This window comes from Maniola hyperantus, chromosome 24 (genome assembly GCF_902806685.2).
Source record: "Maniola hyperantus chromosome 24, iAphHyp1.2, whole genome shotgun sequence".
NCBI classification, from domain to species: Eukaryota; Metazoa; Arthropoda; class Insecta; order Lepidoptera; family Nymphalidae; genus Maniola; species Maniola hyperantus.
Genome location: NC_048559.1, coordinates 703523 through 728558, shown reverse-complemented (window position 1 = coordinate 728558; position 25036 = coordinate 703523). Strand labels below are relative to the sequence as shown.

At 37.7% G+C, this 25036-nt stretch overlaps 1 protein-coding gene across 3 annotated transcripts; it reads right to left on the bottom strand.

Moving 5' to 3' along the window:
- Positions 1-2334: 2334 nt before the first annotated feature.
- On the bottom strand, positions 2335-24369 carry LOC117993485 (uncharacterized). 3 transcript variants are annotated; one of them, XM_069506834.1, is made up of 10 exons: positions 23493-24369; positions 22212-22727; positions 21474-21672; positions 20373-20502; positions 19566-19779; positions 14126-14318; positions 4700-4787; positions 3862-4075; positions 2631-3391; positions 2335-2439 (listed from the first exon to the last, which is right to left on the bottom strand). In XM_069506834.1, exons 1-10 carry the CDS (start codon positions 24265-24267, stop codon positions 2338-2340), a joined length of 3192 nt encoding a protein of 1063 aa, XP_069362935.1. In that variant the 5' UTR covers positions 24268-24369; the 3' UTR covers positions 2335-2337. The 3 variants fall into 3 exon arrangements, with proteins under 3 accessions (XP_069362935.1, XP_069362937.1, XP_034837179.2); XM_034981288.2 differs by lacking the exons at positions 2335-2439; positions 2631-3391; positions 3862-4075; positions 4700-4787; positions 14126-14318 and adding exons at positions 15113-15265; positions 16655-16759; positions 17518-18131 and having other exon boundaries at positions 23493-24367; XM_069506836.1 differs by lacking the exons at positions 4700-4787; positions 14126-14318; positions 19566-19779.
- Positions 24370-25036: the final 667 nt, after the last annotated feature.

The following is a 25036-nucleotide window of genomic DNA, read 5'->3' as shown; positions in this document are numbered from 1 at the left end:
GGAGGAATGTAGTGGATGTATGTAGGGATGAATATGTGATGATTGGAATGCTTGTGGTAGACCAACCGGTTGAGAAAGTAAAAATGCAAATATCGTACTTTGGGGATAACGAAAAGGGGGGGGTTTTGTGTTTTGTTTTCGTTTTCCTTCTAGATAATGCATTTCTGTTATTTTTCCGATTCTGTTCCGAGATCTATTTTCTAGGAGAGTTATTTCGTTTTTTTTCTCATATTCCGATTTTGATTCGGTTTTATTTTTCCGAATGGGATAGAGAACGGTTGCCATATCAGATGGACCCGTTCACAACCAGTTTTTCCGTATTTGTTGAGTAACAAATATTAAGATGGTAGTTTAAAAGAGTGAACCACCGTAGGCCTAGACGCATTCTATCGGTCAGCTGAAGAATGATGCCAAGATGTTTCCACTCAAGTGTCTTAGACACCATGAAGTTTTTTTGTATATATTCTTTTTAGAAGTTAGGGTTGTGTAGTTAAGTATAATGTATAAAACCTTACACTGTTTTCAGTATATTTATTTTGTTAGACAATTTTCCTTGTTAGTAGTAGATGTGCGTTCACGCGTAACTTCTGTGTTTTTTTTGTTTGTTTCAGGCAAATTGTTAGTAGTTGTTGGATGACGCTGAGGGCAGCGTGGTTCAACCTGTTGAACCTTTTCGTAGGAGGGGAAGTATTGTGACGTTGTAAATTTTGAACTACTAACTAGCGTTTCGCTTTTAATAAAAATCAATTTTGTTCAAAGTATGTTGGTGCCACCTAGCATCAAGGTGCAGAACTACGCGTGGGTCGATGTTCAGAGTTCATTCGAGCCACAATAGATGGCGTTTGCTTCGTTGTCAATTGTCGTAAAAATAAAACAAAATAATTAAATAAAACCATAATATCATTTGTTTATTGTTAAGTCATTAACAAAACGGTTCTTATAATATATCCTTAGGTTCCGCAAATATTCAAAAATGAATTGGCTTCATGATCAAACTAAATGAGAGCGGCCACACTCGGGTTGCGTCTGGCAACACCGATTGGTGAGATTTAGAATTTTTCTGGAGTCAACATGTGAAGACGAATTTTTTCGTTCCAGGAAAATCTCACTCCTTTTCGCCCATGGCTTCGCCTGGGAAAATACAATAGTTATAAATTTAGTCATCCTAACGTATTTCAATGTTTCATCAATTATGGTGAGTGAAAAATCAAGGAATGTGGATTCGACAAAATGGCGGTTTGGTTAGAGAAAATCCTAATTTCATGATTTCCCTTTCAGTTCCAGCTATTTTACCTTCCCAAATAAATGAGGATAATGGGTTGTGGGTGGACTCCTGAAAACCATTGGTGGCCAGGAGTTCAATAGGTGAGTTGTGTTTGATCGGGAAAATTCCACGTGTCGAAATTTTCACACAGCACAAATTATAATCTTGTTTTTTCTTTGTTGCAGGGTTTCCGTTTGCGTTTCCGTTTTTAGTTTTCGGTTTTCCGTTTTTCGCTTTCGTTTTCCGTATTTATTTCTTTTGCACATTCACGTTGGCAACTTAATTCTATGGATAAGACTTGGTGAAAATCTTTGTAATGAAACATTTCGGTTGTGAGGAATCAAGTTAAATCGAGTTTTGGGAGCTTGGCCGATGCCGTCCAGCTACCTTGCAGTCTTCGCACCTACAAGTAAGCAAATGTTTGTATCCTGGAACAGTTTAGTGAACCTTCTTAGTGTATGTGTACAGTAAGAACCCTGTCTTTACTACTGAGCTTTTATTTTGAAACAATTTTATGAATTTTACTGTGTCATTGTCTATTCCATGCCAATGGCATCTTAAATTTAAAACATAGATTTTATGTACTATCTACCTAAGGCATTCTAATGTATCTAAATTAAGTCTTGGCATTAAGCTAGAATAACTAAGCATTATTAGCCATCATTATGTATTAAGCGACCCCGGTAAAAGTTACATTAAAAACAATTTTGCCTAACATCTAGCAAATTTCATTTATAACACCTCATATACATTACAAGGGAGTCGACGGCTAGCTTCTATTCTTTACTAGGTAGATAGATCAAGTAAGTAAAATTATTTTTTTTCCTCTAATCTTTGTAAGGTGGTAGATTATTCCGTATCCGGGTATATTTCTATTCCGCCCAATTTACCACTCTTACAGTCCGTCCACCTAGTGGGGGGTCTTCCAACACTGCGTGTTCCGGTGCGAGGTCGCCATTCCAGCACCTTGGGACTCCAACGTCTATCGGTTTTACGAACTATGTGCCCTGCCCATTGCCACTTCAGCTTCGCAGCCCGTTGAGCCGAACCAAAAGAATAAGTATACTCACTGTTTACTTCTCTGCAGTCATACCGACAAACTCTTTTTTTTCTTTCTTTTCTCTCGGTGGTTGGTCCATATTATGCCTTTTATTAGACGGACCTTCTCCACTGTCCTAGAATATAAAATTTTCAAATTAATAATTGACGAGTTCTTAATCTAATTATTAATCAAAAACTACTAAAACTTATTTTCGTAGATAATCTAGGTTTTTTAGGGTTCCGTACCTCAAAAAGAAAAAAGGAACTCTTATAAATTATCACTTCGTTCGGATTAAAGAATAAAAAATAATAAAAAAATTCATACCTCATTCTTTCTTTTATTCATAACCCTTCTATACGCCCCGCTATTTTTGTCAGTGCCCTGTCCATCAAACTTGCCTCTACTGAAATTCCCAACTTTATTGCCTTGGTCTTGCCTTCTGAAATTTTGTTTCATGTTTTGCCTATCACCGAATTTGCCTCTACTAAAACTCCCGGCTTCATTGCCTTGGTCTTGCCTCCTGAAATTTTCTTTCTTGCGAAAGTCGTTTTGCCTATCACCGAATTTGCCGCTACTAAAACTCCCGGCTTCATTGCCTTGATCTTTCCTCCTGAAATTTTCTTTCTTACCAAACTCATTTTGCCTATCATCAAATTTGCCTCTATTAAAACTGCCGGCTTCATTGCCTTGATCTTGTCTCCTGAAATTTTCTTTCTTGCCAAAGTCGTTTTGCCTATCACCGAATTTGCCTCTACTAAAATTGCCGGATTCATTGCCTCGGTTTTGCTTGCCAAATTCATTTTTCCTTCCACCAAATTTGCCTTTACCGAACCTCCCAGCTTCATTGCCTTGATCTTGCCTTCTAAAATTTCTTTTCTTGCCAGAGTCGTTTTGCGTGCCACGACCGAATTTTCCACCAGTACTTTCCATTCCTTGATCATAGTGTTTTCTCGGTTGCTTTTTCTCGGTAGATGCCGTGCATAGTCTCACTCGAAGTATTTGGTTTTCGATGGTCAAATCCTCTTCTGTCATCGCTAAGGCTAGTTTTACACCATCTTTAGATTTGAAGTTTACAAAGCCGTTACCTAAGTAAATAAAAAAAAGTACATAAATAAGTTTGTTCAGTACTTAGTTGTGGTTAGTATGAGATTTTACAGCTTACAAATTAAGTTGATAAAATTCGAGTGTCGAATCAATAGTTTTTGGACATTTATCTCTGGTTACTTATCCTTCCCAATAAGTTAGTCTATTATAGAGCGATGGGACAGTGTACAGCGCCGCGGCGTATAAATACATCATAAAGATATATTGTAAGGGTATTTTGTTAAAAAAAATATTGCTCACCCTTACCAATACAAGTGGCCCTGTCCCGTTATAAGTCAGTTGCCAAAGTGGTTTTATTACTTACCCTTCCCAATAAGTTAGTCTTTTAAAGTGCGATGGAACTGTGTGCAGAGCCATCTAGTTTTGAATGTAGAATGTAGAGGTTGCTAGAGTGGCAAAAATACTTGATAAGGGCATATAAACGCATATTGTTAAAAAAAATATTTCTCACCACTCCCACTGCAAGTGTTCCTGTTCCGCAGGATCCTGACGGATTCGAGCTCTCCGCATTTTTCGAACTTGACGCGCAGCGCCTCGTCCTCTAGTGTGAAGGGGATGTTGCACACGAATATGCTGCACTTGGGGTCGTGGGGCACGCCTGAAGTCTCGCTGGGTTGCACGCGCAGGTGACAACCGTTTAGTACTGTGTTGTTTTCTACTAAGGCCTGGGAGAAAAAAATATTGGTTTGATCAAACGAAGGGAGGTCTCCAGTTTCACTTTTAATAAATTTTTTGAAAAATTAATAATAACTCAATTGCAATTTTTTTTAATGATTTATTACACAGCAAACACGAGGTCGCTCAAGAACAGATGCTAGAAGAATCCAGAATATATTTGAAGCCTAGGAGGAGGTTTGATGATATTATTATTTAAAATCAATCGATATTTAACAACTTTTGATGAAGTAAACTATTCTCTCACCAAGGTAGTACAGTGGTTCGAAGCTAATAACCTGCTTTTCAGTGGGAAATAGACAATTGTTATTTTGTCGCCAGAGTTTGTATTGAATTCCTCGCTACGCTCAGGATTCTCTGACCTTAGAGGTAAGTGAATCTTGAGCGTAACGAGGAATTCAAAGGCTCGAGCGCCAATAAATTTGCAGCTGTGTGAAACACATCTTTTCATCTCACTACAGCGAGGAAACAGCTAGAAGCTTGACACAAGAGGTGCCAGTACCTTGGATTTTCAATAAGAAGTTTCTATACTAATAGAGGGCAAGTCAGGCCGTGAAGGAGGTTCTAATTCAAGAAGATTCACAACCAAAAAAAACATATGTAAGGTAAGTTACCTTTTGCACAGCGAGGGCAGCACTGAACCGGATATACACATGGACGGTGGTCCGGTCTCTATGCTGCTCGGCCGTGTCCGTGCGGATCCTGGAGCAAAAGATCAAAACCCAGTATAGTTGTAAGGGTGGTAAATTGGGCGGAATGGAAATATACCCGGATACGGAATAATCTACCACCTTACAAAGATTAGAGGAAAATAATAATTTACTTTACTTGATCTATCTACCTAGTAAAGAATAGAAGCTAGCCGTCGACTCCCTTGTAATGTATATGAGGTGTTATAAATGAAATTTGCTAGATGTTAGGCAAAATTGTTTTTAATGTAACTTTTACCGGGGTCGCTTAATACATAGTGATGGCTAATAATGCTTAGTTATTCTAGCTTAATGCCAAGACTTAATTTAGATACATTAGAATGCCTTAGGTAGATAGTACATAAAATCTATGTTTTAAATTTAAGATGCCATTGGCATGGAATAGACAATGACACAGTAAAATTCATAAATTGTTTCAAAATAAAAGCTCAGTAGTAAAGACAGGGTTCTACTGTACACATACACTAAGAAGGTTCACTAAACTGTTCCAGGATACAAACATTTGCTTACTTGTAGGTGCGAAGACTGCAATGTAGCTGGACGGCATCGGCCAAGATCCAAAACTCAATTTAACTTGATTCTTCACAACCGAAATGTTTCCTTACAAAGATTTTCACCAAGTCTTATCCATAGAAATTAAGTTGCCAACGTGAATGTGCAAAAGAAATAAATACGGAAAACGAAAGCTAAAAACGGAAACGCAAACGGAAACCCTGCAACAAAGAAAAACAAGATTATAATTTGTGCTGTGTGAAAATTTCGACACGTGGAATTTTCCCGATCAAACACAACTCACCTATTGAACTCCTGGCCACCAATGGTTTTCAGGAGTCCACCCACAACCCATTATCCTCATTTATTTGGGAAGGTAAAATAACTGGAACTGAAAGGGAAAATCATGAAATTAGGATTTTCTCTAACCAAACCGCCATTTTGTCGAATCCACATTACTTGATTTTTCACTCACCATAATTGATGAAACATTGAAATACGTTAGGATGACTAAATTTATAACTATTGTATTTTCCCAGGCGAAGCCATGGGCGAAAAGGAGTGAGATTTTCCTGGAACGAAAAAATTCGTCTTCACATGTTGACTCCAGAAAAATTCTAAATCTCACCAATCGGTGTTGCCAGACGCAACCCGAGTGTGGCCGCTCTCATTTAGTTTGATCATGAAGCCAATTCATTTTTGAATATTTGCGGAACCTAAGGATATATTATAAGAACCGTTTTGTTAATGACTTAACAATAAACAAATGATATTATGGTTTTATTTAATTATTTTGTTTTATTTTACGACAATTGACAACGAAGCAAACGCCATCTATTGTGGCTCGAATGAACTCTGAACATCGACCCACGCGTAGTTCTGCACCTTGATGCTAGGTGGCACCAACATACTTTGAACAAAATTGATTTTTATTAAAAACGAAACGCTAGTTAGTAGTTCAAAATTTACAACGTCACAATACTTCCCCTCCTACGAAAAGGTTCAACAGGTTGAACCACGCTGCCCTCAGCGTCATCCAACAACTACTAACAATTTGCCTGAAACAAACAAAAAAAAACACAGAAGTTACGCGTGAACGCACATCTACTACTAACAAGGAAAATTGTCTAACAAAATAAATATACTGAAAACAGTGTAAGGTTTTATACATTATACTTAACTACACAACCCTAACTTCTAAAAAGAATATATACAAAAAAACTTCATGGTGTCTAAGACACTTGAGTGGAAACATCTTGGCATCATTCTTCAGCTGACTGATAGAATGCGTCTAGGCCTACGGTGGTTCACTCTTTTAAACTACCATCGTAATATTTGTTACTCAACAAATACGGAAAATCTGGTTGTGAACGGGTCCATCTGATATGGCAACCGTTCTCTATCCCATTCGGAAAAATAAAACCGAATCAAAATCGGAATATGAGAAAAAAAAACGAAATAACTCTCCTAGAAAATAGATCTCGGAACAGAATCGGAAAAATAACAGAAATGATCCATTATCTAGAAGGAAAACGAAAACAAAACACAAAACCCCCCCCTTTTCGTTATCCCCAAAGTACGATATTTGCATTTTTACTTTCTCAACCGGTTGGTCTACCACAAGCATTCCAATCCTCACATATTCATCCCTACATACATCCACTACATTCCTCCTCAACTGAACCATGGTAATGTAACTGTTAACTCAGAACATCACTACACTCATTCAAATTCCTAATTGAATATTGATAACTTAAATATTCAAACAGTTTAGACCAAACTAAGTAATGGCAAATATCTACTTCTTAATATCCTTAATATGCCAAGTGCCTATTGGGTGGTTGTCAGCTACTCTAACTAGTTCGTAAACCAAAGGTGACAAAACCTTGACAACCCTGCACTTTTCATACTTAGGTGCCAGCTTAGCTGCGAAAAAATTTGTAGCGTCGCTTTGTGGATAGGTCTTTTTCCACACTATATCCCCAACAGAATAGCTTGCAGACCTACGCCTTAAGTTGTAATGCGTTGCATACTCTGCATGAGCCTGAAACAAATTTCTCCTAACCTGACCAAATATGTCCTCCAAAGTTCCAAACTTTCCTGCGTATTCCTCCCTTGGAATTCCGGCCTCGTACTCCTTATCCGTGTCCTTATAGAAGGAACCATTTAAAACCGGTTCTCTAGCGTGGACAAGGAAGAACGGGGAGAATCCAGTGGATTCATTAACCGCACTGTTTATGGCGAACTGGACCTTGTACAGGTTTTCGTCCCAGGACCTGTGGTTATCTTTCACAAAAGCGGCTACAGCAGTCATAACAACCTTATTGTACCTCTCAACAAGGTTAACTTGCGGAGTGTACAGTGGTGTGTAGTGTAATTTCGGAATATTATAACGCTTAATGAGATTACGGAATTCAGATCCTGTAAATTGGGACCCATTGTCCACAATCACAGTCTCTGGAACACTATGGTTCAAAAATACAAAATTCTCTAGCGCTTTAACAACAGCGGCACCTGTGGCACGCCGTAACGGAAACAACATTGTATATTTCGAAAAACAACACGTCACCACAAAAAGAAATGTAAATCCTGATTTAGACCTAGGCAAAGGTCCGACTAAATCAGCCGAAATGACCTGAAAAGGTCTCTCGCAGACTTTAGGCTTCCCAAGCAGACCTGGAGTGGCTGATGTCGTGTGTTTATACGCAGAGCAAGTATCACAATTCTTAACGTACTCAACCACGTCCTTATACATACCACGCCAAAAATATCTGAGGGATAATCTGCGATGAGTTTTGAACACACCAAAATGACCTGCAGTTGCATCTGCATGGTTTTGTTGCATAATGCTAAGGATGTCGTTCTTGTGGACTACCTCTTTCCAGTCGAACTCACTGAGAAGCTGGTATTTACATTTACTGTAACGATATAGTTTATCGTTCAAATACAAAAATTCGGAAAATTTGCTGGATTGATTTTACAGCCATTAAATGTTTTGTCATACCAGTCATCTACCAAAACTTGTTGACTAGAGTTATCATCACGATCACCAACTACATCTACGTGTATGAGTCTCGACAAGGTATCCGGAACTACATTATCACAACCCTTCCTATGTTCGATAACAAAATTATACTGTGATAATCTACAACCCCATCTGGCGAGACGTCCTGAGGGATTTTCTAAATTTAAGAACCACTTTAGGGATGCATGGTCTGTGATAATTGTGACTGGCTTGGAACCAAAATAAGCCTGAAATTTCTCCACTGCAAAAATCACAGCTAGAGCCTCGCGTTCCGTCGCGCTGTAATTCCTTTCGTTTTTATTTAGGCTCCTACTGACATACGCAATGGGATGATCGCAACCATCGGTTTCTTGCGTTAGCATACCGCCAACACCATATGCAGAAGCATCACAATGTATTTTGAATGGTTTTTCAAAATTCGGTACCGCAAGAACAGGTGCGGTTACCAACGCATTCTTCAATGTATTAAATGCTACCTCTGCCTGTTCGCTCCACTCAAATTTAGGTGCGTTCTTTCCTTTACTCGTTAGTCTATTGAGTGGTGCAGCGATGGTTGAAAAATTCCTAATAAAGCGCCTGTACCAAGAACAAGTGCCTAGGAAAATCTTTACCTCCTGTGCAGTTTTTGGGGTCGGAAAGTTCAAAACTGCGGCAACTTTTCCAGGATCTGTGCGTAAACCAAATTCGTCCACTATATACCCTAAATATTTCAAAGAGTTTCTAAAAAAATTACATTTATCAAAATTTATGGATAGTTGAGCCATTTTTAGTTTATCCAGAACTCTGTTTAATAAAATTAAATGGGTTTCAAAATCAGCAGAACAAATAACAATATCATCTATATAACAAAATACTATTCCATTTTCAATATCACTACAAAAAATTTTATTATGTGAGTTACGGAATTATAAGTAATCGGAATAAACATATAACCCATGCAATCAAGTTTGTCTCCATTTGCCACTGAAAATGTGGTATCAATACTGCTATGCAATTTATAACCGAATCTCAAAAAAACCTTGTGCGCCTGGTTACCCAAAATTGACGCGCAAGCACCGGAATCTAGTAAACCTGTAATCTCAAAACCGTCAACAAAAACCTTTAAATGTGGCCTAAAGTCTCGTTTATCCACTGAATACAGAACTGTGTCAGGTAAAAGGGATGTTTTGTTGTTAATGACCAAGTTATTTACTTGTGTCTCTGCACAGTTCTTACTAATTAGTTTTTTGAATTTTTGTCCGGAGCGGGTTTACTAATCGCCTTTTTACTACAACTTGGACATGTCTTTACTGTAAAGTTCTGACGTCCACACGAAAAACATCTAATAAATTTCGGAACTGTCCTGCAAAATTTAAAGGAATGGTTACCCTTGCCGCACTTGTAACATAGTTGTTTATTTGTTTTCGAAAAATCAGTGCCTTTACTTGTATCAACCTTAGGTGCAGGTGTGACTGAAAGTGTGTTTATCTGTTTTGTCACTTGTTTGTAAGCAAACTCTGAACTTAAAGTTGCCTTACTGTTAGTAGGCTCAGAAAATAAGGCGGAACGCTGCCTCGCAGCCTCTAGTTTGCGACACTTTTCCTTCAACATTGCGACAGACTTAATGTCAACAAGAGCTAATTGTTCTGAGTAAAAAGGGCGAATATTATGTAATAAAATTTGTAACATTTGTTCTTCGGAAAGTGGTGTTGACAACCTTGAAAACATGCCAAACATTACAGCGAAATAGATAGACACAGGTTCTTCAGAGCCTTGTGTTCTTGCTCGAATTTCACCTAGCAACCTGTAGTCATAATCTACTGCATCAAATTCCTCTAAAAATAAAGTTCTCAATTCTGACCAAGACGAAACTTGACATTTGTTGCCTCTGTACCATAACAATGCTCGGCCTGTAAAAAGATGAAATGCAGAAACAAATAATTTTCCATCTGAAACGCCATAAGATCTTTTATATTCCTCAACGCGTTCGATGAAACTGCGCGGATCACCCTGTCCGTTGAAATGTAACTTCCACTTGGCAACATTTTTATCACCAGTGCAGTCAACGGCGGTACTCTCGGAATCCAGTGATTCGTCGTGAGACGACTCATTGTCAGCATCTAATCTGGAAATCAAACTCTGCAACTTTGTATGTAATTCACTCTTCCTACTTATTAAGCTGAGTTCGGAACACTGTATTCTCAAAATTCTAAAGTACAAATGTGAAGCTAAAGCTTTAGACCTACAGAGGGCATGTCTATCTTTAGTGTCAGAACACTTTTTTAATAAATCTTCTAAGTCTTGAAGTTTTTTAGTAATAACCCCTAACTCACTTTCAGAAGAGAAATCTGTCTCTAAAATTGATTCAGAAGGAATTTCCTGAATTAATTGTTTTAACTGTTTCTTTAAACCTAGCACTGTAGGTGCTGGAGTTTCGGAACGAATGGATACCTCATAACACAATTCGTCCTTCAAAAGTGAATGAAACTGGGCAAAAGTCTGTTCCATTGTGTTAAGTCAAAACACATTTAACAAAATATCGAGCTTGTGTAACTGTCTATGTTTAGCCTTATACCAATTGGTTAAACACAAACACAAAAGAAGTTATTTAAACTATTAAATATACACAAGCAAAATACACAACAAAAACAATATTCTTAAGTCTATCCTAACTATTTTTTCAATTATGTTCCTATTCCAAAATATTGTTAATAATACAAGCACATATTATTACTATAGTAAACAAAATATAACAAAATAAAACTTCCCAAAATTGAATAAATGATTGTAAGGTGCAGTATCACCTTTATGAGTACACAGTGTGTTACAACCTTTACAATTACAAAAGTAAACAGGCAACAAAGTTGCAATGAACTCTGAATAGCATATTATCTTTAAAAAAAACAAAGAGATTGTGCAATGGTTTGATGACTGTTACTTTACACTTTTAACACATAACCTAAAATACAACAAAATCTGTTTCTAAATGTCACTTTAAACTACCAGCATTCACTTAAACTTAACATGTTTTGTGTGTGAAGTAGCTTTTATCATAACCTTAACACAGCTCTAAACAAAATTTCAACAAAATAATGAAGTATCAAGTCACTGAAAAAAAAAAATTGTTCATAACTTCATACTTGAACTTAATGTAATCTCTGAATATAGTTTATATATTTAGTTTCACAAGTTGTAACTCTTAGTATTTATAAATGTATGTGTGTAACTAGTTAACAGCACATAGCGTTTCAAAACTTTAATTATACTAAGTTACCGGAATTTTCAAACATAAGATGTACTTACTATTGAAAGCAATACCCAACAACAACTCAGTTAAGCAATGTTTATTACTAAACTGAAGGCAAACATTCACTTATACACCTCCAAGGTAAGTCAAATAACATAATTGAACGGCATAAGCACCATTTATAATGTGTTAATTAAATAAGAAAAAACCAATGTTGGACTATACTCAGAAAATTACTTAACCTATCAGACAAAATTTCTAACTATTAGTTATTATTTAGTTAGTTAACCATAAAAACAGCTTAGTGCTCTTTGCAATGTGTCACTACTTAGAAAATTGTACAATCAGCGGAGTACATTTCATAAAATTCACAAAATTTCTCAAAATATACAGAAATAACTATATAAAAAAACGTTCGGGCGCCATTTGTAAGGGTGGTAAATTGGGCGGAATGGAAATATACCCGGATACGGAATAATCTACCACCTTACAAAGATTAGAGGAAAATAATAATTTACTTTACTTGATCTATCTACCTAGTAAAGAATAGAAGCTAGCCGTCGACTCCCTTGTAATGTATATGAGGTGTTATAAATGAAATTTGCTAGATGTTAGGCAAAATTGTTTTTAATGTAACTTTTACCGGGGTCGCTTAATACATAGTGATGGCTAATAATGCTTAGTTATTCTAGCTTAATGCCAAGACTTAATTTAGATACATTAGAATGCCTTAGGTAGATAGTACATAAAATCTATGTTTTAAATTTAAGATGCCATTGGCATGGAATAGACAATGACACAGTAAAATTCATAAATTGTTTCAAAATAAAAGCTCAGTAGTAAAGACAGGGTTCTACTGTACACATACACTAAGAAGGTTCACTAAACTGTTCCAGGATACAAACATTTGCTTACTTGTAGGTGCGAAGACTGCAATGTAGCTGGACGGCATCGGCCAAGATCCAAAACTCAATTTAACTTGATTCTTCACAACCGAAATGTTTCCTTACAAAGATTTTCACCAAGTCTTATCCATAGAAATTAAGTTGCCAACGTGAATGTGCAAAAGAAATAAATACGGAAAACGAAAGCTAAAAACGGAAACGCAAACGGAAACCCTGCAACAAAGAAAAACAAGATTATAATTTGTGCTGTGTGAAAATTTCGACACGTGGAATTTTCCCGATCAAACACAACTCACCTATTGAACTCCTGGCCACCAATGGTTTTCAGGAGTCCACCCACAACCCATTATCCTCATTTATTTGGGAAGGTAAAATAACTGGAACTGAAAGGGAAAATCATGAAATTAGGATTTTCTCTAACCAAACCGCCATTTTGTCGAATCCACATTACTTGATTTTTCACTCACCATAATTGATGAAACATTGAAATACGTTAGGATGACTAAATTTATAACTATTGTATTTTCCCAGGCGAAGCCATGGGCGAAAAGGAGTGAGATTTTCCTGGAACGAAAAAATTCGTCTTCACATGTTGACTCCAGAAAAATTCTAAATCTCACCAATCGGTGTTGCCAGACGCAACCCGAGTGTGGCCGCTCTCATTTAGTTTGATCATGAAGCCAATTCATTTTTGAATATTTGCGGAACCTAAGGATATATTATAAGAACCGTTTTGTTAATGACTTAACAATAAACAAATGATATTATGGTTTTATTTAATTATTTTGTTTTATTTTTACGACAATTGACAACGAAGCAAACGCCATCTATTGTGGCTCGAATGAACTCTGAACATCGACCCACGCGTAGTTCTGCACCTTGATGCTAGGTGGCACCAACATACTTTGAACAAAATTGATTTTTATTAAAAACGAAACGCTAGTTAGTAGTTCAAAATTTACAACGTCACATAGTGCATACTTTTTTTTTTTATTCATTATAGGTATACGCTTGACCACAATCACACCTGATGGGAAGTGATGATGTGGCCTAAGATGGGACGCGTTTACCTAGAAGATGCCTATTCACTCTTGTTTTAAAGATACCCGGGTTGTAATTGGTAGGAAACACATATCGCGGAAGAGTATACCAAACTTTAGCCATACGTATGAGGAATGATGACGCAAAACGTTTCGTGCGTGTAGATGGAATGTCGACGACATAAGGATGGAAACTCGCCCGACGTCTTGCGGTTCGGTGGTAAAATGATGAAGGGGGGACAAGATCAAAAAGTTCCTGAAAACATGAAAGTTTTGGGAACATACTCGCCATATTTGCTCTATGTGTCATGTCGAAAGTACGAATTTAGTCCTTAATCTACGGGTGAACCCATGAAGTAGAAGCACAGAGAATTTAACTTCAAGAGTACGCATATATATAAGGTTTTGCATGAAAACAAAATCGTAAAATGTTAGCGGGGGACAGGGGAGAATGCTTTGTTGTGATTGGTGGACTCTAAAGTCACGTAATCAAGTAAATGTGTGAGGGTACCGAACGGGCGTTGGTCGACTTTGATGCTAAGCAACTTCTTATGGGGAGAGTGCTCTCAAAATGTATGCATTATACAAAAACTAGCTTATAAGATATGGAATCTTAAAAAAAAGTGAAAACTTGTCTCTTACTTGACTGCCTCGATTTCTCCATATTTACTGAATATCCTTTTCATCTCCTCCTTGGTGTTCCCGCTGAAGGGCACGTTGCCCACAAACAGCGTCCTCTTCAACTCCTCCTCTGCAGTGAGCTCGCCGATCTTCAATTCTTCTTTACATATTCTCACTTCCTCAGGCGCCTCATCGGAACTGTCATCTGTTGGACCTTTTTGAATAAAAATAATCCATACTAATACTATAAATGCGAAAGTGTGTGTCTGTCTGCTAGCTTTTCACGGCCTAACAGTTTAATCGTTTCCTACCGAGAAGAACCAGTAAAATTCTTACTGGTTCTTCTCGGTAGGAATGGCATTCCGAACCAGTGGTAGATGCATTTGACGATTCAAAAGTACCTAAGTACTTGTAAAAAATAATTTGAATTAAAATGTTTCTATTCTATTCTATTCTATTGTAAAACTATCTAAGCAGTGCCTTGTATGCTTAGATGTCGCCCTCTGTGTGGCCACCTTGCCATGTGCCGCATCTTGGCAAAGATGCCGCCGCGACATCTAAGGCTGATCTATAGAGCGCACTTTGATTTTGCTCAGACTTAAGATTGAGTTAAAACGAGACAGATTTATGTGAGAGATATAGCTCTGTCTCGTTTTAACTCTCGTCTTAAGTCTAAACAAAGTCAGAGTGCGCTCTATAGATCTCACCCTTAAGCCTATACGCACGGTCGACTAGTTGCCCGGCAGCGCCCCCCTGTTAATGTCATTCAAGTGCCAAGAGAGCCTTGTCGCACTGTAGATCGATTTCGTAAAACCGGCATCAATCATTACAATCTCAATTATTCTGATTGGCTGAATTTGAGCGATTCTTGTTGCAACAATGCATTGTAGCCAATAGTGAGCGAGCGTCAACCAATCAGGGCTGATTGCGATCGTGACATTGTAGCTGTCATTAGACCGTAATCGAGCAGCTGCATATTCGGGAGTAATTAGAAATGAAACTTTAATAAAAATTAACATCTTTTTATTATCACAATAATAATTCAATTAAAACCGTCGAAAGTAACTTACAATTAAGTTAAAAAAAATTAAAACATTTCTATTTCGTCAAAATTTCACTGAGAACTTTCTTCTTCTTTAGTCCCTTGTTGAATTTGTTTTTCTGGAAAAAAAGATCATATTTATTTTTCTTTATTTTTTTAAAAAGAATATTGGCCATGTTAAATTACTAATATTTCCCTTTCCTCTCCAACTAAGCGTCAGGCTTGTGCTAGGAGTAGGTACGACAATAGTGCAACGGGCGGGGTTTGAACCGTCGACCTTTCGGTTTTCAGTCCACTCCTTTACCCGTTGAGCTATTGAGACTAATAAAACAGTCATTCCTTAACTAACGGTGATAGCCTAGTGGTTAAGACGTCCGCCTTCCTTTCGGGAGGTCGGGGGTTCGATCCCGGGCACGCACCACTAACTTTTCGGAGTTATGTGCGATTTTAAAAAACAGTTAAATATCACTTGCTTAAACGGTGAAGGAAACCATCGTGAGGAAACCTGCATGCCTGAGAGTTCTCCATGTTCTCAAAGGTGTGTGAAGTCTGCCAATCCGCATTGGATCAGCGTGGCAGACTATAGAAATAGAAATAGAAATAGAAATACTTTTTTATTTGCCAGAATGTGGTACAATTTGGTCTTAAATCTATTTTGAGCCCTTGACATTCAACCAATAATTTGGTGTGCAACTTATTATAGTAACTACATCTTATTATAGTACTATCATAGAATAATAAAGTGTGAAAATTAACAATCAATAATCTACTTAACTTATTTATATTTAAATGTATCTATCTAGAAAGTACCTAATGTTATAAAAAACCCCTGTCAAGTCAATAATAATTATTAAAAAAAAGAAGTATACATGTTCATCAGTTAAAAAAATAGAAATAACAATCTTAGAATAACACCACAATAGTTAAGGTCATATCCATATCAATGAGTCAGTCATATCAATCATAAATTATTAAATATAAACATTTTATCCGCCTAATAAAATTAAAAAAAAAAAGTCACTTATAAGGTTTTAGATACTCCTTAATTGAATAGTAGCATTTCTCTAATAACCATTTATTTAAGAATGATTTAAGTGAAGGCAGTGACTATGGCCTAAACCCTTCTCACTGTGAGAAGAGACCCAGCTCAGTAGTGAGCCGGTAATGGCCGGGCCGGTAACGGTGGGTGAAGGAAGACATCATGATGAAACCTGCATTTGTTCCTGATGAGTTCTCCATAATGTTCCCAAAGGCCATGTCGACCTGTCGCGAACTGTAGATAAATAGCACTTGCTTTAACGATGAAGGAACACGTAAGGTTTCCTAACGTTTTCCAGTACCTACTCTTCATAATGTTCTCGAAGCAATGTGAAGTCTGCCTATCCGCACTTGACCAGCATGGTGAACTAAGCCCTGACTTTCCATCCTGAACTCGTGCTCAGTAGTAGACCGGCGATGGGTTATGATAATGATGCTAGACAAAAAGGCGTAAAACCAAGTATACTCACTTTTTTCTTCTCTGCAGTCATACCGACAAACTCTTTTCTTTCTTTCTTTTCTCTCGGTGGTTGGTCCACATTATGCTTTTTATTAGGCGGACCTTCTCCACTGTCCTAGAATATTAAATTTTTAAATTAATAATTATTGAAGATTTATTAATTGAATTATTAATTAAAAACTAATCCATACTAATATTATAAATACGAAAGTGTACCTGTCTGTCTGTCTGTCTGCTAGCTTATCACAGCCCACCCCTTCAACTGATTTTGATGAAATTTTGGTACAGAGATAGCTTGTATCCCGGGGAATGACATACACATAGGCTAACCAAAATCTACGCGGACGAAGTCGCGGGCATCTTCTAGTAATATCATAAATGCAAAAGTGTCTGTCTGTCTGCAAGCTTTTCACGGCCCAACAGTTAAGTGATTTGGATGAAATTTGGTACAGAGTTTGACTTACATCCCGCGAAGGACATAGGCTACTTTTTATCCCGGAAAATAAGAGTTCCCACAGGATTCTTAAAGGCCCATCCGTTTAACCGATTTATATATGAAACTTGGTACAGAGGTAGCTTGCATCTCAATGCATTGCAATTGAAATAGGCAACTTTTTATCTTGTTTGTTGGTTTGTTCTCCAATTACAGCGCAACGGAGCAACGAATCGACGTGATTTTTTGCATGGATATTGTTCAAGACCTGGAGAGTGACATAGGCTACTATTATCCCAGAAAATTAGGGTCTCCAAAGGATTTTTAAAAACCTAAATCCTCGCGGACGAAGTCGTAGGCATCAGATAGTGATACATAAACGAACATACCGCTTAATTTTAATTAAAATAAGAGTACAAAACAACATAAAAATTTCATACCTCATTCTTTCTTTTATTCATAACTCTTCTATACGCCCCGCTATTCTTGTCAGCGTCCTGTCCATCAAACTTGCCTCTACTAAAGTTCCCAACTTTATTGCCTTGGTCTTGCCTCCTGAAATTTTCTTTCTTGCCAAAGTCATTTTGTCTATCACCGAATTTGCCTCTACTAAAACTCCCGGCTTCATTGTTTCGGTCTTGCCTTCTGAAATTGTCTTTCTTGCCAAAGTGGTTTTGTCTATCACCGAATTTGCCTCTACTAAAATTCCCGGCTTCATTGCCTCTGTCTTGCCTTCTAAAATTTTCTTTCTTGCCAAAATCATTTTGTCTACCACCGAATTTGCCGCTACCAAAACTCCCAGCTTCATTGCCTTGTTCTTGCCTTCTGAAATTTTTCTTGCCTTTCTTGCCAGAGTCGTTTTGCGTACCGCCACCGAACTTTTTGCCAGTGCTTGGCAGTGCTTGTTCGTTTTGCCTACGTTGCAGTTGCTTCTCGGTGGGTGCCGAGCATCGTTTCACTCGAAGTATTCGGTTCTTGATGCTCAAATCCTCGTCTGTCATCGCTAAGGCTAGTTCCACACCATCTTTAGATTTGAAGTTTACGAAGCCGATACCTAAGGAAATAAGAAAATAAGTTTGTTTCAGTACTTAGTATGAGATTTTACATCTCACCAAAGTTGAATAGAATAGGTTATTTTACCCATGAAAAGTATCGTATCTTAATTTGATCCTAAGTAAGTAATAAACTACCAAAGAATTCAAAAAAATTCTATTTAATCGATAAGTGCAACAAAAATGCATTTTAATTTTGTATTTCAAAACTACCCGCGAAAACGATAGTCGCGATTAGTGATGTAACGAATGTCACATTTTGGACATTTGCGGATGCGAATGCGAATATCTGCTGCCAAAATTCGCGATTGCGGATGCGAATATGCAAAAATATGTGAATATCCGCGAATGCGAATGCGAAGTTTCGTTACATCACTAGTCGCGATTGTGTTTAGGTTCATAAGGCGTCATGACGTCACACGGATTGAGATACAACACCATTGTCTTTGGAAAGAGTACATTTTTGGAATTTAAAATGAGTAACTTACCTTAATTAACATCAGTGTGCAGTTCCTGAATGTTGGAAATCGGAACACTAGTGTAAAACACCGAACAAATTGTGAATTCACGTGTCAACAGACACAACCAAAGATAACAGAAGGTTATCTATGGACACAAAATATAAGAAAAACTTGCACCATGAGAGAACTAATTCTTGCCAGGTTTAAGCTATCTCTTATCAGGTACGAACCCGTCTTTCATTATTATAAATAAAAGATGCGGTACGAGAACGCGATTATTAATTTATTTATTTCTGAATTAAAATGATATACCCACTATTCTAAACGAAAAGAAAGTAAAGAAAACATTTATTTATGTCGAGTGACCTACTTATTTTTAATTTGATAGACAAAGGCTAGTGTTTACATTACAACCGCAATCAATGTGACGTCACTGTCGAAATTCATCATGGTGGCTTCAGCTTCGTGCGTTTCGAACAGACAAAAAAAGTGAAATCTTTAAAATGAATTCATTTTAAAGATTTCACTTTTTTTTTATCTGTTAGAATTGTATACAATTCATAATATAATTTAATAAACTGAAATTGACATTTTCCGATTGCTTAATGCTAATACAATCTTGTTTATATATTTTTAGTTTTTTTCTCGCTTGGTATTAAATACCCTATTTGAGTGTAGCATGTCGAAACAGTTAAGCATTAAAGTTAAATTTCCGATAAGTTAAGTCTGTTATAGCGCGATAGAGCTGTGTGCAGCGCCATCTAGTTCGGAATATCGAAGTTGGTGTGTCACTAGGGTTGTACAAAATTACCAAAACGTTACATAAAAGTTACTTGTCCTTCCTAATGTAAGTGGTTTTATTACTTAACTCTCCCAATAAATATCGGTCTTTTATACCGCGATGACACTGCAAGCAGCGCCATCTAGTCAATAAAGATGGTTTTTTGTTGTACAAATCGTAAAATTGTTTGATACCTTTCCCAATGCAAGTAGCCCTGTCCCGCACGATCCTGACAGATTCGATCTCTCCGCATTTTTCAAACTTGCTCCTCAGCGCCTCGTCTTCTAGTGTGAAGGGCATATTGCCCACGAATATGCTGCACTTGGGGTCGTGGGGCACGCCTGTGGACTCGCTTGGTTGCACGCGCAGGTGGCAACCGTTCAGTACTGTGTTGTTTTCTGCTAGAGCCTGGGAAAAAGAAAAAAAAATAGGGAATGTGATTAATTAGGTTTTGCCCGCCACGTCGCCCGCGGTACATGTGTTATACATATTTTTAAAACTCACTCGCCATATTTGTTCTATGTGTCAACTGTCATGTCAAAAATACGATACGAGGGCTAAACCCTTTGATTTAACAGTGAAGGAAGACATCGTGAGGAAACCTGCATTTCTGAGAGTTCTCCATAATGGTCTCAAAGGTGTGTGAAGTCTGCCAATCTGCACAAGCACATGGCCAGCATGGTGGACTATAGCCAAAGCCTACTTACTCATGCTGAGAGGAGACCAGTGCTCTGTAGTGAGCCAGCTATGACCATATGTTGGTTGGTTATTATCGCATATGATGGTTGATCATGATGATGATGATCACTTGCTTTGTTGAAGGAAAACATTGTGAGAAAACCTGCATGCTTGAGAGTTCTCCGTGTTCTCAACATTGTGTGAAATCCGCATTTGCTCAGTGTGGTGGACTATAGGTTAAACTCTTATTCTGAGAGGAGACCTGTTCTCAATAGTGGGCCAGCGATGGATTGAGAAGATAATGATGATGATTAAAGGGTTACCTTTTGCACAGCGAGGGTAGTGCTGAACCGGATATACACATGGACGGTGGTCCGGTCGGGGTGCAGCTCCTTCTTGATGATGGCCAGCTTGGGGGTGTCGCGAGCATCCTTAATCGGCACCGTGCGGATCCTAGGGCAAAAGATAAGAAACCTATATGGTACTTTCCGTTGACCTAGAATCATCGTCCACCACGTCTTGTGGGAGTGTGCGCTGTACGAGGACCTCCGGTGCGCCCTGCTGGACGGGATTGTTCGCGAGGAAGAGGGTCCGGTTTACTACCAGGACCTCGTTGCTTCGGCGGAAAACTTCGGCAAGCTACGGGAGTTCGCGCACCACTGGCACGAGAGGCGGAACAGCTCGGACCGTGATCGTGGACCAGTGGGTGTTTGAGGAAGGATCCGGACCGCGGGGCACGCGGGGATCTGCGTGTTGTGTACGTCTGCCCCAGAAAGGGGAGAAAGACCAATTAGGGACAAGGACAGGAAAGAAAGAATTTGTAGGGAGTCAAGAAGGCGCCCCGGGAAAGAGCCACCGAGCAAGTACCGAACGGGCGCCCTCCCGCGTTTCGGCCCATATAACCGCGAGGTTGGTGGGGCCATGGGAGGTGGTGGGTTGACCTAGAATCATGAAATATGGCAGGCAGGTAGGTCTTATAGCAGACATGAGGGGAAAAATCTGAAAACCTTGAATGTGTTGTTACATCACAAGAAAAAAATTAAAACGTGTTCATGAGCAAATGTCGCTATTTTCAACTTTCAAACTAAGATTACTATATCAAGTGGGGTATCATATGAAAGGGCTTTACTTGTACATTCTAAAACAGATTTTTATTTATTTTTAGGCTTATGAGTTTTCAATTTATCGTGCAAACGTCAACAAAATACGATTGTAGTACGGGACCCTTAGTGCGCGAGTCTGACTCGCACTTGGCCGGTTTTTTTTTAAATTAGGCTCTGTCTGACACTACTGAGCCTAATTTTGAAAACATTCAGAAAATGGTCACCTCCTTATGATTTCCGAAGATAATGGGGGAAGGGGGGGGGGGGGGGGGGAGATGGACCTATGGAATCATAAAAACCAAGTGAAAACTTGTCTCTTACCTAACAGTCTCAATTTGCCCATATTTACTGAATATCTTTTTCATCTCCTTCTTGGTTTTCCCGCTGAAGGGCACGTTGCCCACAAACAGTGTCCTCTTCAACTCCTCGTCTGCAATAAGCTGATCAATCTTCTGTTCCCCTTCTTTGTTTTTTATCTTCTCTTTCTCAGGCTCCTCATCGGAACTGTCATCTGCTGGACCTTTTACAATAATAATAAAAAGGCATAAAATAGAAATTTTGACTACTGGGGCATGATTTGAAGCTACAATATCAATTGGTTGGTCTTTTACTTGCAAAAATTTACTTGAATAAAAATATATTCTATTCTATTGGCATCATCAATTCCATTAAAATACTTTCTGACCAACAGAGTTGTTTATATATGGAATAATCTAAAAAAAAACCATATGAACAAAGACTAGCTACCTATTTTGGATAAATTATTATTATTCAATTAAATCAATTCAATTCCCAATTATTGACTTTTAGCTGTGCATTGTGATAGATCTGTCTGTCAGTCAGGCTCCTTTCCTTTTTCATATATTTAAATAACTATTGATTTCCAGGATAAAAAACAGCCTATGTCACTCTCCAGGTCTTAAACTATACCCATGCAAAAAATCACATCGATCCATTGCTTTGTTGCGACGTAATTGAAGGACAAACCAACAAACAAACACACTTTCGCATTTATAATGTGTAGGGGTAGTGATGAACAAAGAGGATTTGAGGACTTACCAGTGTCTAAAACCTTTTTGTTGTCCTCCTCATTTTCTGAATCAATTTCATCATCTGAATCATGTTCTGAATCAGTATCTTGACTCGTGACTGCATTCGGGTTAACTTCGACAGGTTCATTAGCTCCTGAATCTTCATTGTTTTTAACCAATTTTGATTTCTTTTTCTTCTTCTTTGGAATATCTTCAGATGTATTTATAGTTGAATCCACTTCCATATTTGTAACTGAGTTATTTAATGATTCTGTTTGTTCTTTAGTGTGTTCTTTAGATTTTTTCTTCCTTCGGTTTTTCTTTTTCTTAATAGGGTCCTCTGTTATTTCTGATTTTTTTTCTGCAATAGAATCACCTTGTATGTTTGTAGCTGTGCTTGAGTTAGCACTGTTTGTTACTTCTACCTGTTTTGGTTTTTTCTTCTTTCTATTTTTCTTTTTCTTTATAACACCCAGACTTTCAGTAGCATCAGCATTAGTATTCATTTCTTTATTTTCTGATTGCATTTCTCCCTCTTTTGTACCTTCATTTAAAAAAAATTATGTTATTTACTAGCTTAGCAAATTTCAAACCTCTATTTCACCCCCTTAAGGGTTGAATTTTCAAAACCCTTTCTTAGCGGATGCTTACGTCATAATAGCTATCTACATGCTAAATTTTAGCCTGATCCGTCCAATAGTTTGAGTTGTGCGTTGATAGATCAGTCAGTCAGTCAGTCAGTCAGTCATACCTGTAACTATTTAGAGTTATGTGCTTTTTAAGCAATTAAATATCACTTGCTTTAACAGTGAAGGGAAACATTGTGTGGAAACCTGAATACCTGAGAGTTCTCCATAATGTTCTCATAGGTGTGGTAAAGTCTACCAATTGGCACTTAGATAGCGTGGTAGGCTCACTACAGAGTACGGGTCTCCTCTCAGAGTGAGAAGGGTTTTGATCATAGTCTACCACGCTGGCCATGTGCGTATTGGTAGACTTCACACACCTTTGAGAACATTATGGAGAACTCTCAGGCATGCAGGTTTCCTCACGATGTTTTCCATCACTGTTAATGCAAGTGATATTTAATAACTTAAGGATGGTAAGGAAGGTAATGGTAATACATATTTATTAAATTACAAGATAATTCCGCAATTGCCATACAAGGATTTATGTTCTTCAAAAATCCTTTGGGAACTCTTTGATGTTGTGATTGCACAATGCTTATTGAAGCATTTATGCAGTGAAGACTTAAAGACATGGATAAACTATCGCATTTTAATATTAGTATACATATTGTTACTAGTACCTTTTGATATTTCAGGATTTCCATTTTCTTGTGATTTCTTTTTCTTTTTGTCCTTTTTTGGACTCTGATTTTCGATAACAGATGTATTAGTTTTAGTTTCTTCTGTACTTATATTGAATTCTTCAACAGTGAATTCATTTGTTGATTTAATATTCTTTTTCTTCGAAATACTATTTCCTAAGGAGCTCTCATCATTGATTTCTATCACAGATTTTCTCCTTTTGATTTTCTTTTTGGGACTATTGTCTGTAGTTTCAGCATTTGGTATTTCTTTTTCTCCATTCCGTATTATATTGTCTTCACTTTCAATTTCTGATACACGCTTTTTCTTTTTTTGTGTATTTTCTTCAGTCACAATAATATTATCACTCGATCTCTTCTTATTACGTTTCTTAGGTGATATTTCATTATTTTTAGGTGATTTCGGACTTAATAAAATCGTAGGAGCCAAGGAATCAGCCTCTAAATCGTTTTTCAAGTGTTTCTTAACTTTGTCTGCCTTAGGGCTCAGAAGACTAGAATCATTATCTTCACCGTTAATGTCTGGATCGGAGTTCTGAAATATTCTTTTAGGCGATTTCTTAACCATAGCTTTCTTTTTTTGCATCGTAGGAGACAAAAATATGGACCGGTCTTCAACAAACTCACTCTTCGGGGTAACGTTCGGTGAAGGTTGGTTTTTCATAGGAGTTTGAGCATTTCTCAACGGTTTAGGACGATTGGGGGTTACATTACCTGTTAACAAAGCCGCAATGCTGCCTACCACGTAATCCATAGCACATTAAAAAGTTAAAACTTACAACTATTTAATAAAAATTAATGCAGCGCGCACATGGTAAATGGCATGACACTTTGTATCACCACAGACCAATAAACATTGACCAACATTGACATTGACAATGACATACGAGATACGACAGACAGCGATGAGCGAGTGGCCGAGTGCGTACAGTCCTTATAGGCCCCACAGACGGTCAAGCATGTTTGTCAAATTTTACGTTTTTTGACGATTTGTTTGATGACGTCATCAAACACAAGAGCACGGTTCAAATACCATTCAAACAGGTCTGTCAAACACATTTGTCAAATAAGGCGTCGTTTTTGACGCAAAATCCAGAAAGAGATACTGCGCTGAGCATAGGTTCTGAGTAATGAGCACCGTGGACAAATGATTTCTTACATTTACTTTTGTGTTTAAAAAAACCGGCCAAGTGCGAGTCATGCTCGCGCAACAAGGGTTCCGTACTATAGTAGTTTTTCGACATTTTGTAAGATAATTCAAAAACTATGATGCATATAAAATCTGTTTTAAAATGCACAGGTGAAGACCTTTCATACACAAAACGTCATCAAACAAAACGTCAAAAAACGTAAAATTTGACAAACGTGCTTGAACGTTTACGGGGCCTCTTACGCACGAAGTTACGTATGTGATCTGTGATCTGCGTCTGTCTCTGTGATTTATGGATTTATCCTCTATTAATCTGTGGTGATTTGTATTGTAATTTGTATATCAAGTGGTTACATACTCTTTGATTTGAATC

Excerpts from the sequence above, each read along its gene's own strand:
- LOC117993485 (XM_069506834.1), bottom strand. The coding sequence starts at position 24,267 with ATGGATTACGTGGTAGGCAGCATTGCGGCTTTGTTAACAGGTAATGTA. Across the intron at positions 22,728-23,492 it reads AAATCCTGAAATATCAAAAG|GTACAAAAGAGGGAGAAATG; the intron begins GTACTAGTAACA and ends TTTTAAATGAAG. Across the intron at positions 4,788-14,125 it reads GGAGAAATCGAGGCAGTCAA|GATCCGCACGGACACGGCCG; the intron begins GTAAGAGACAAG and ends CTTTTGCTCCAG.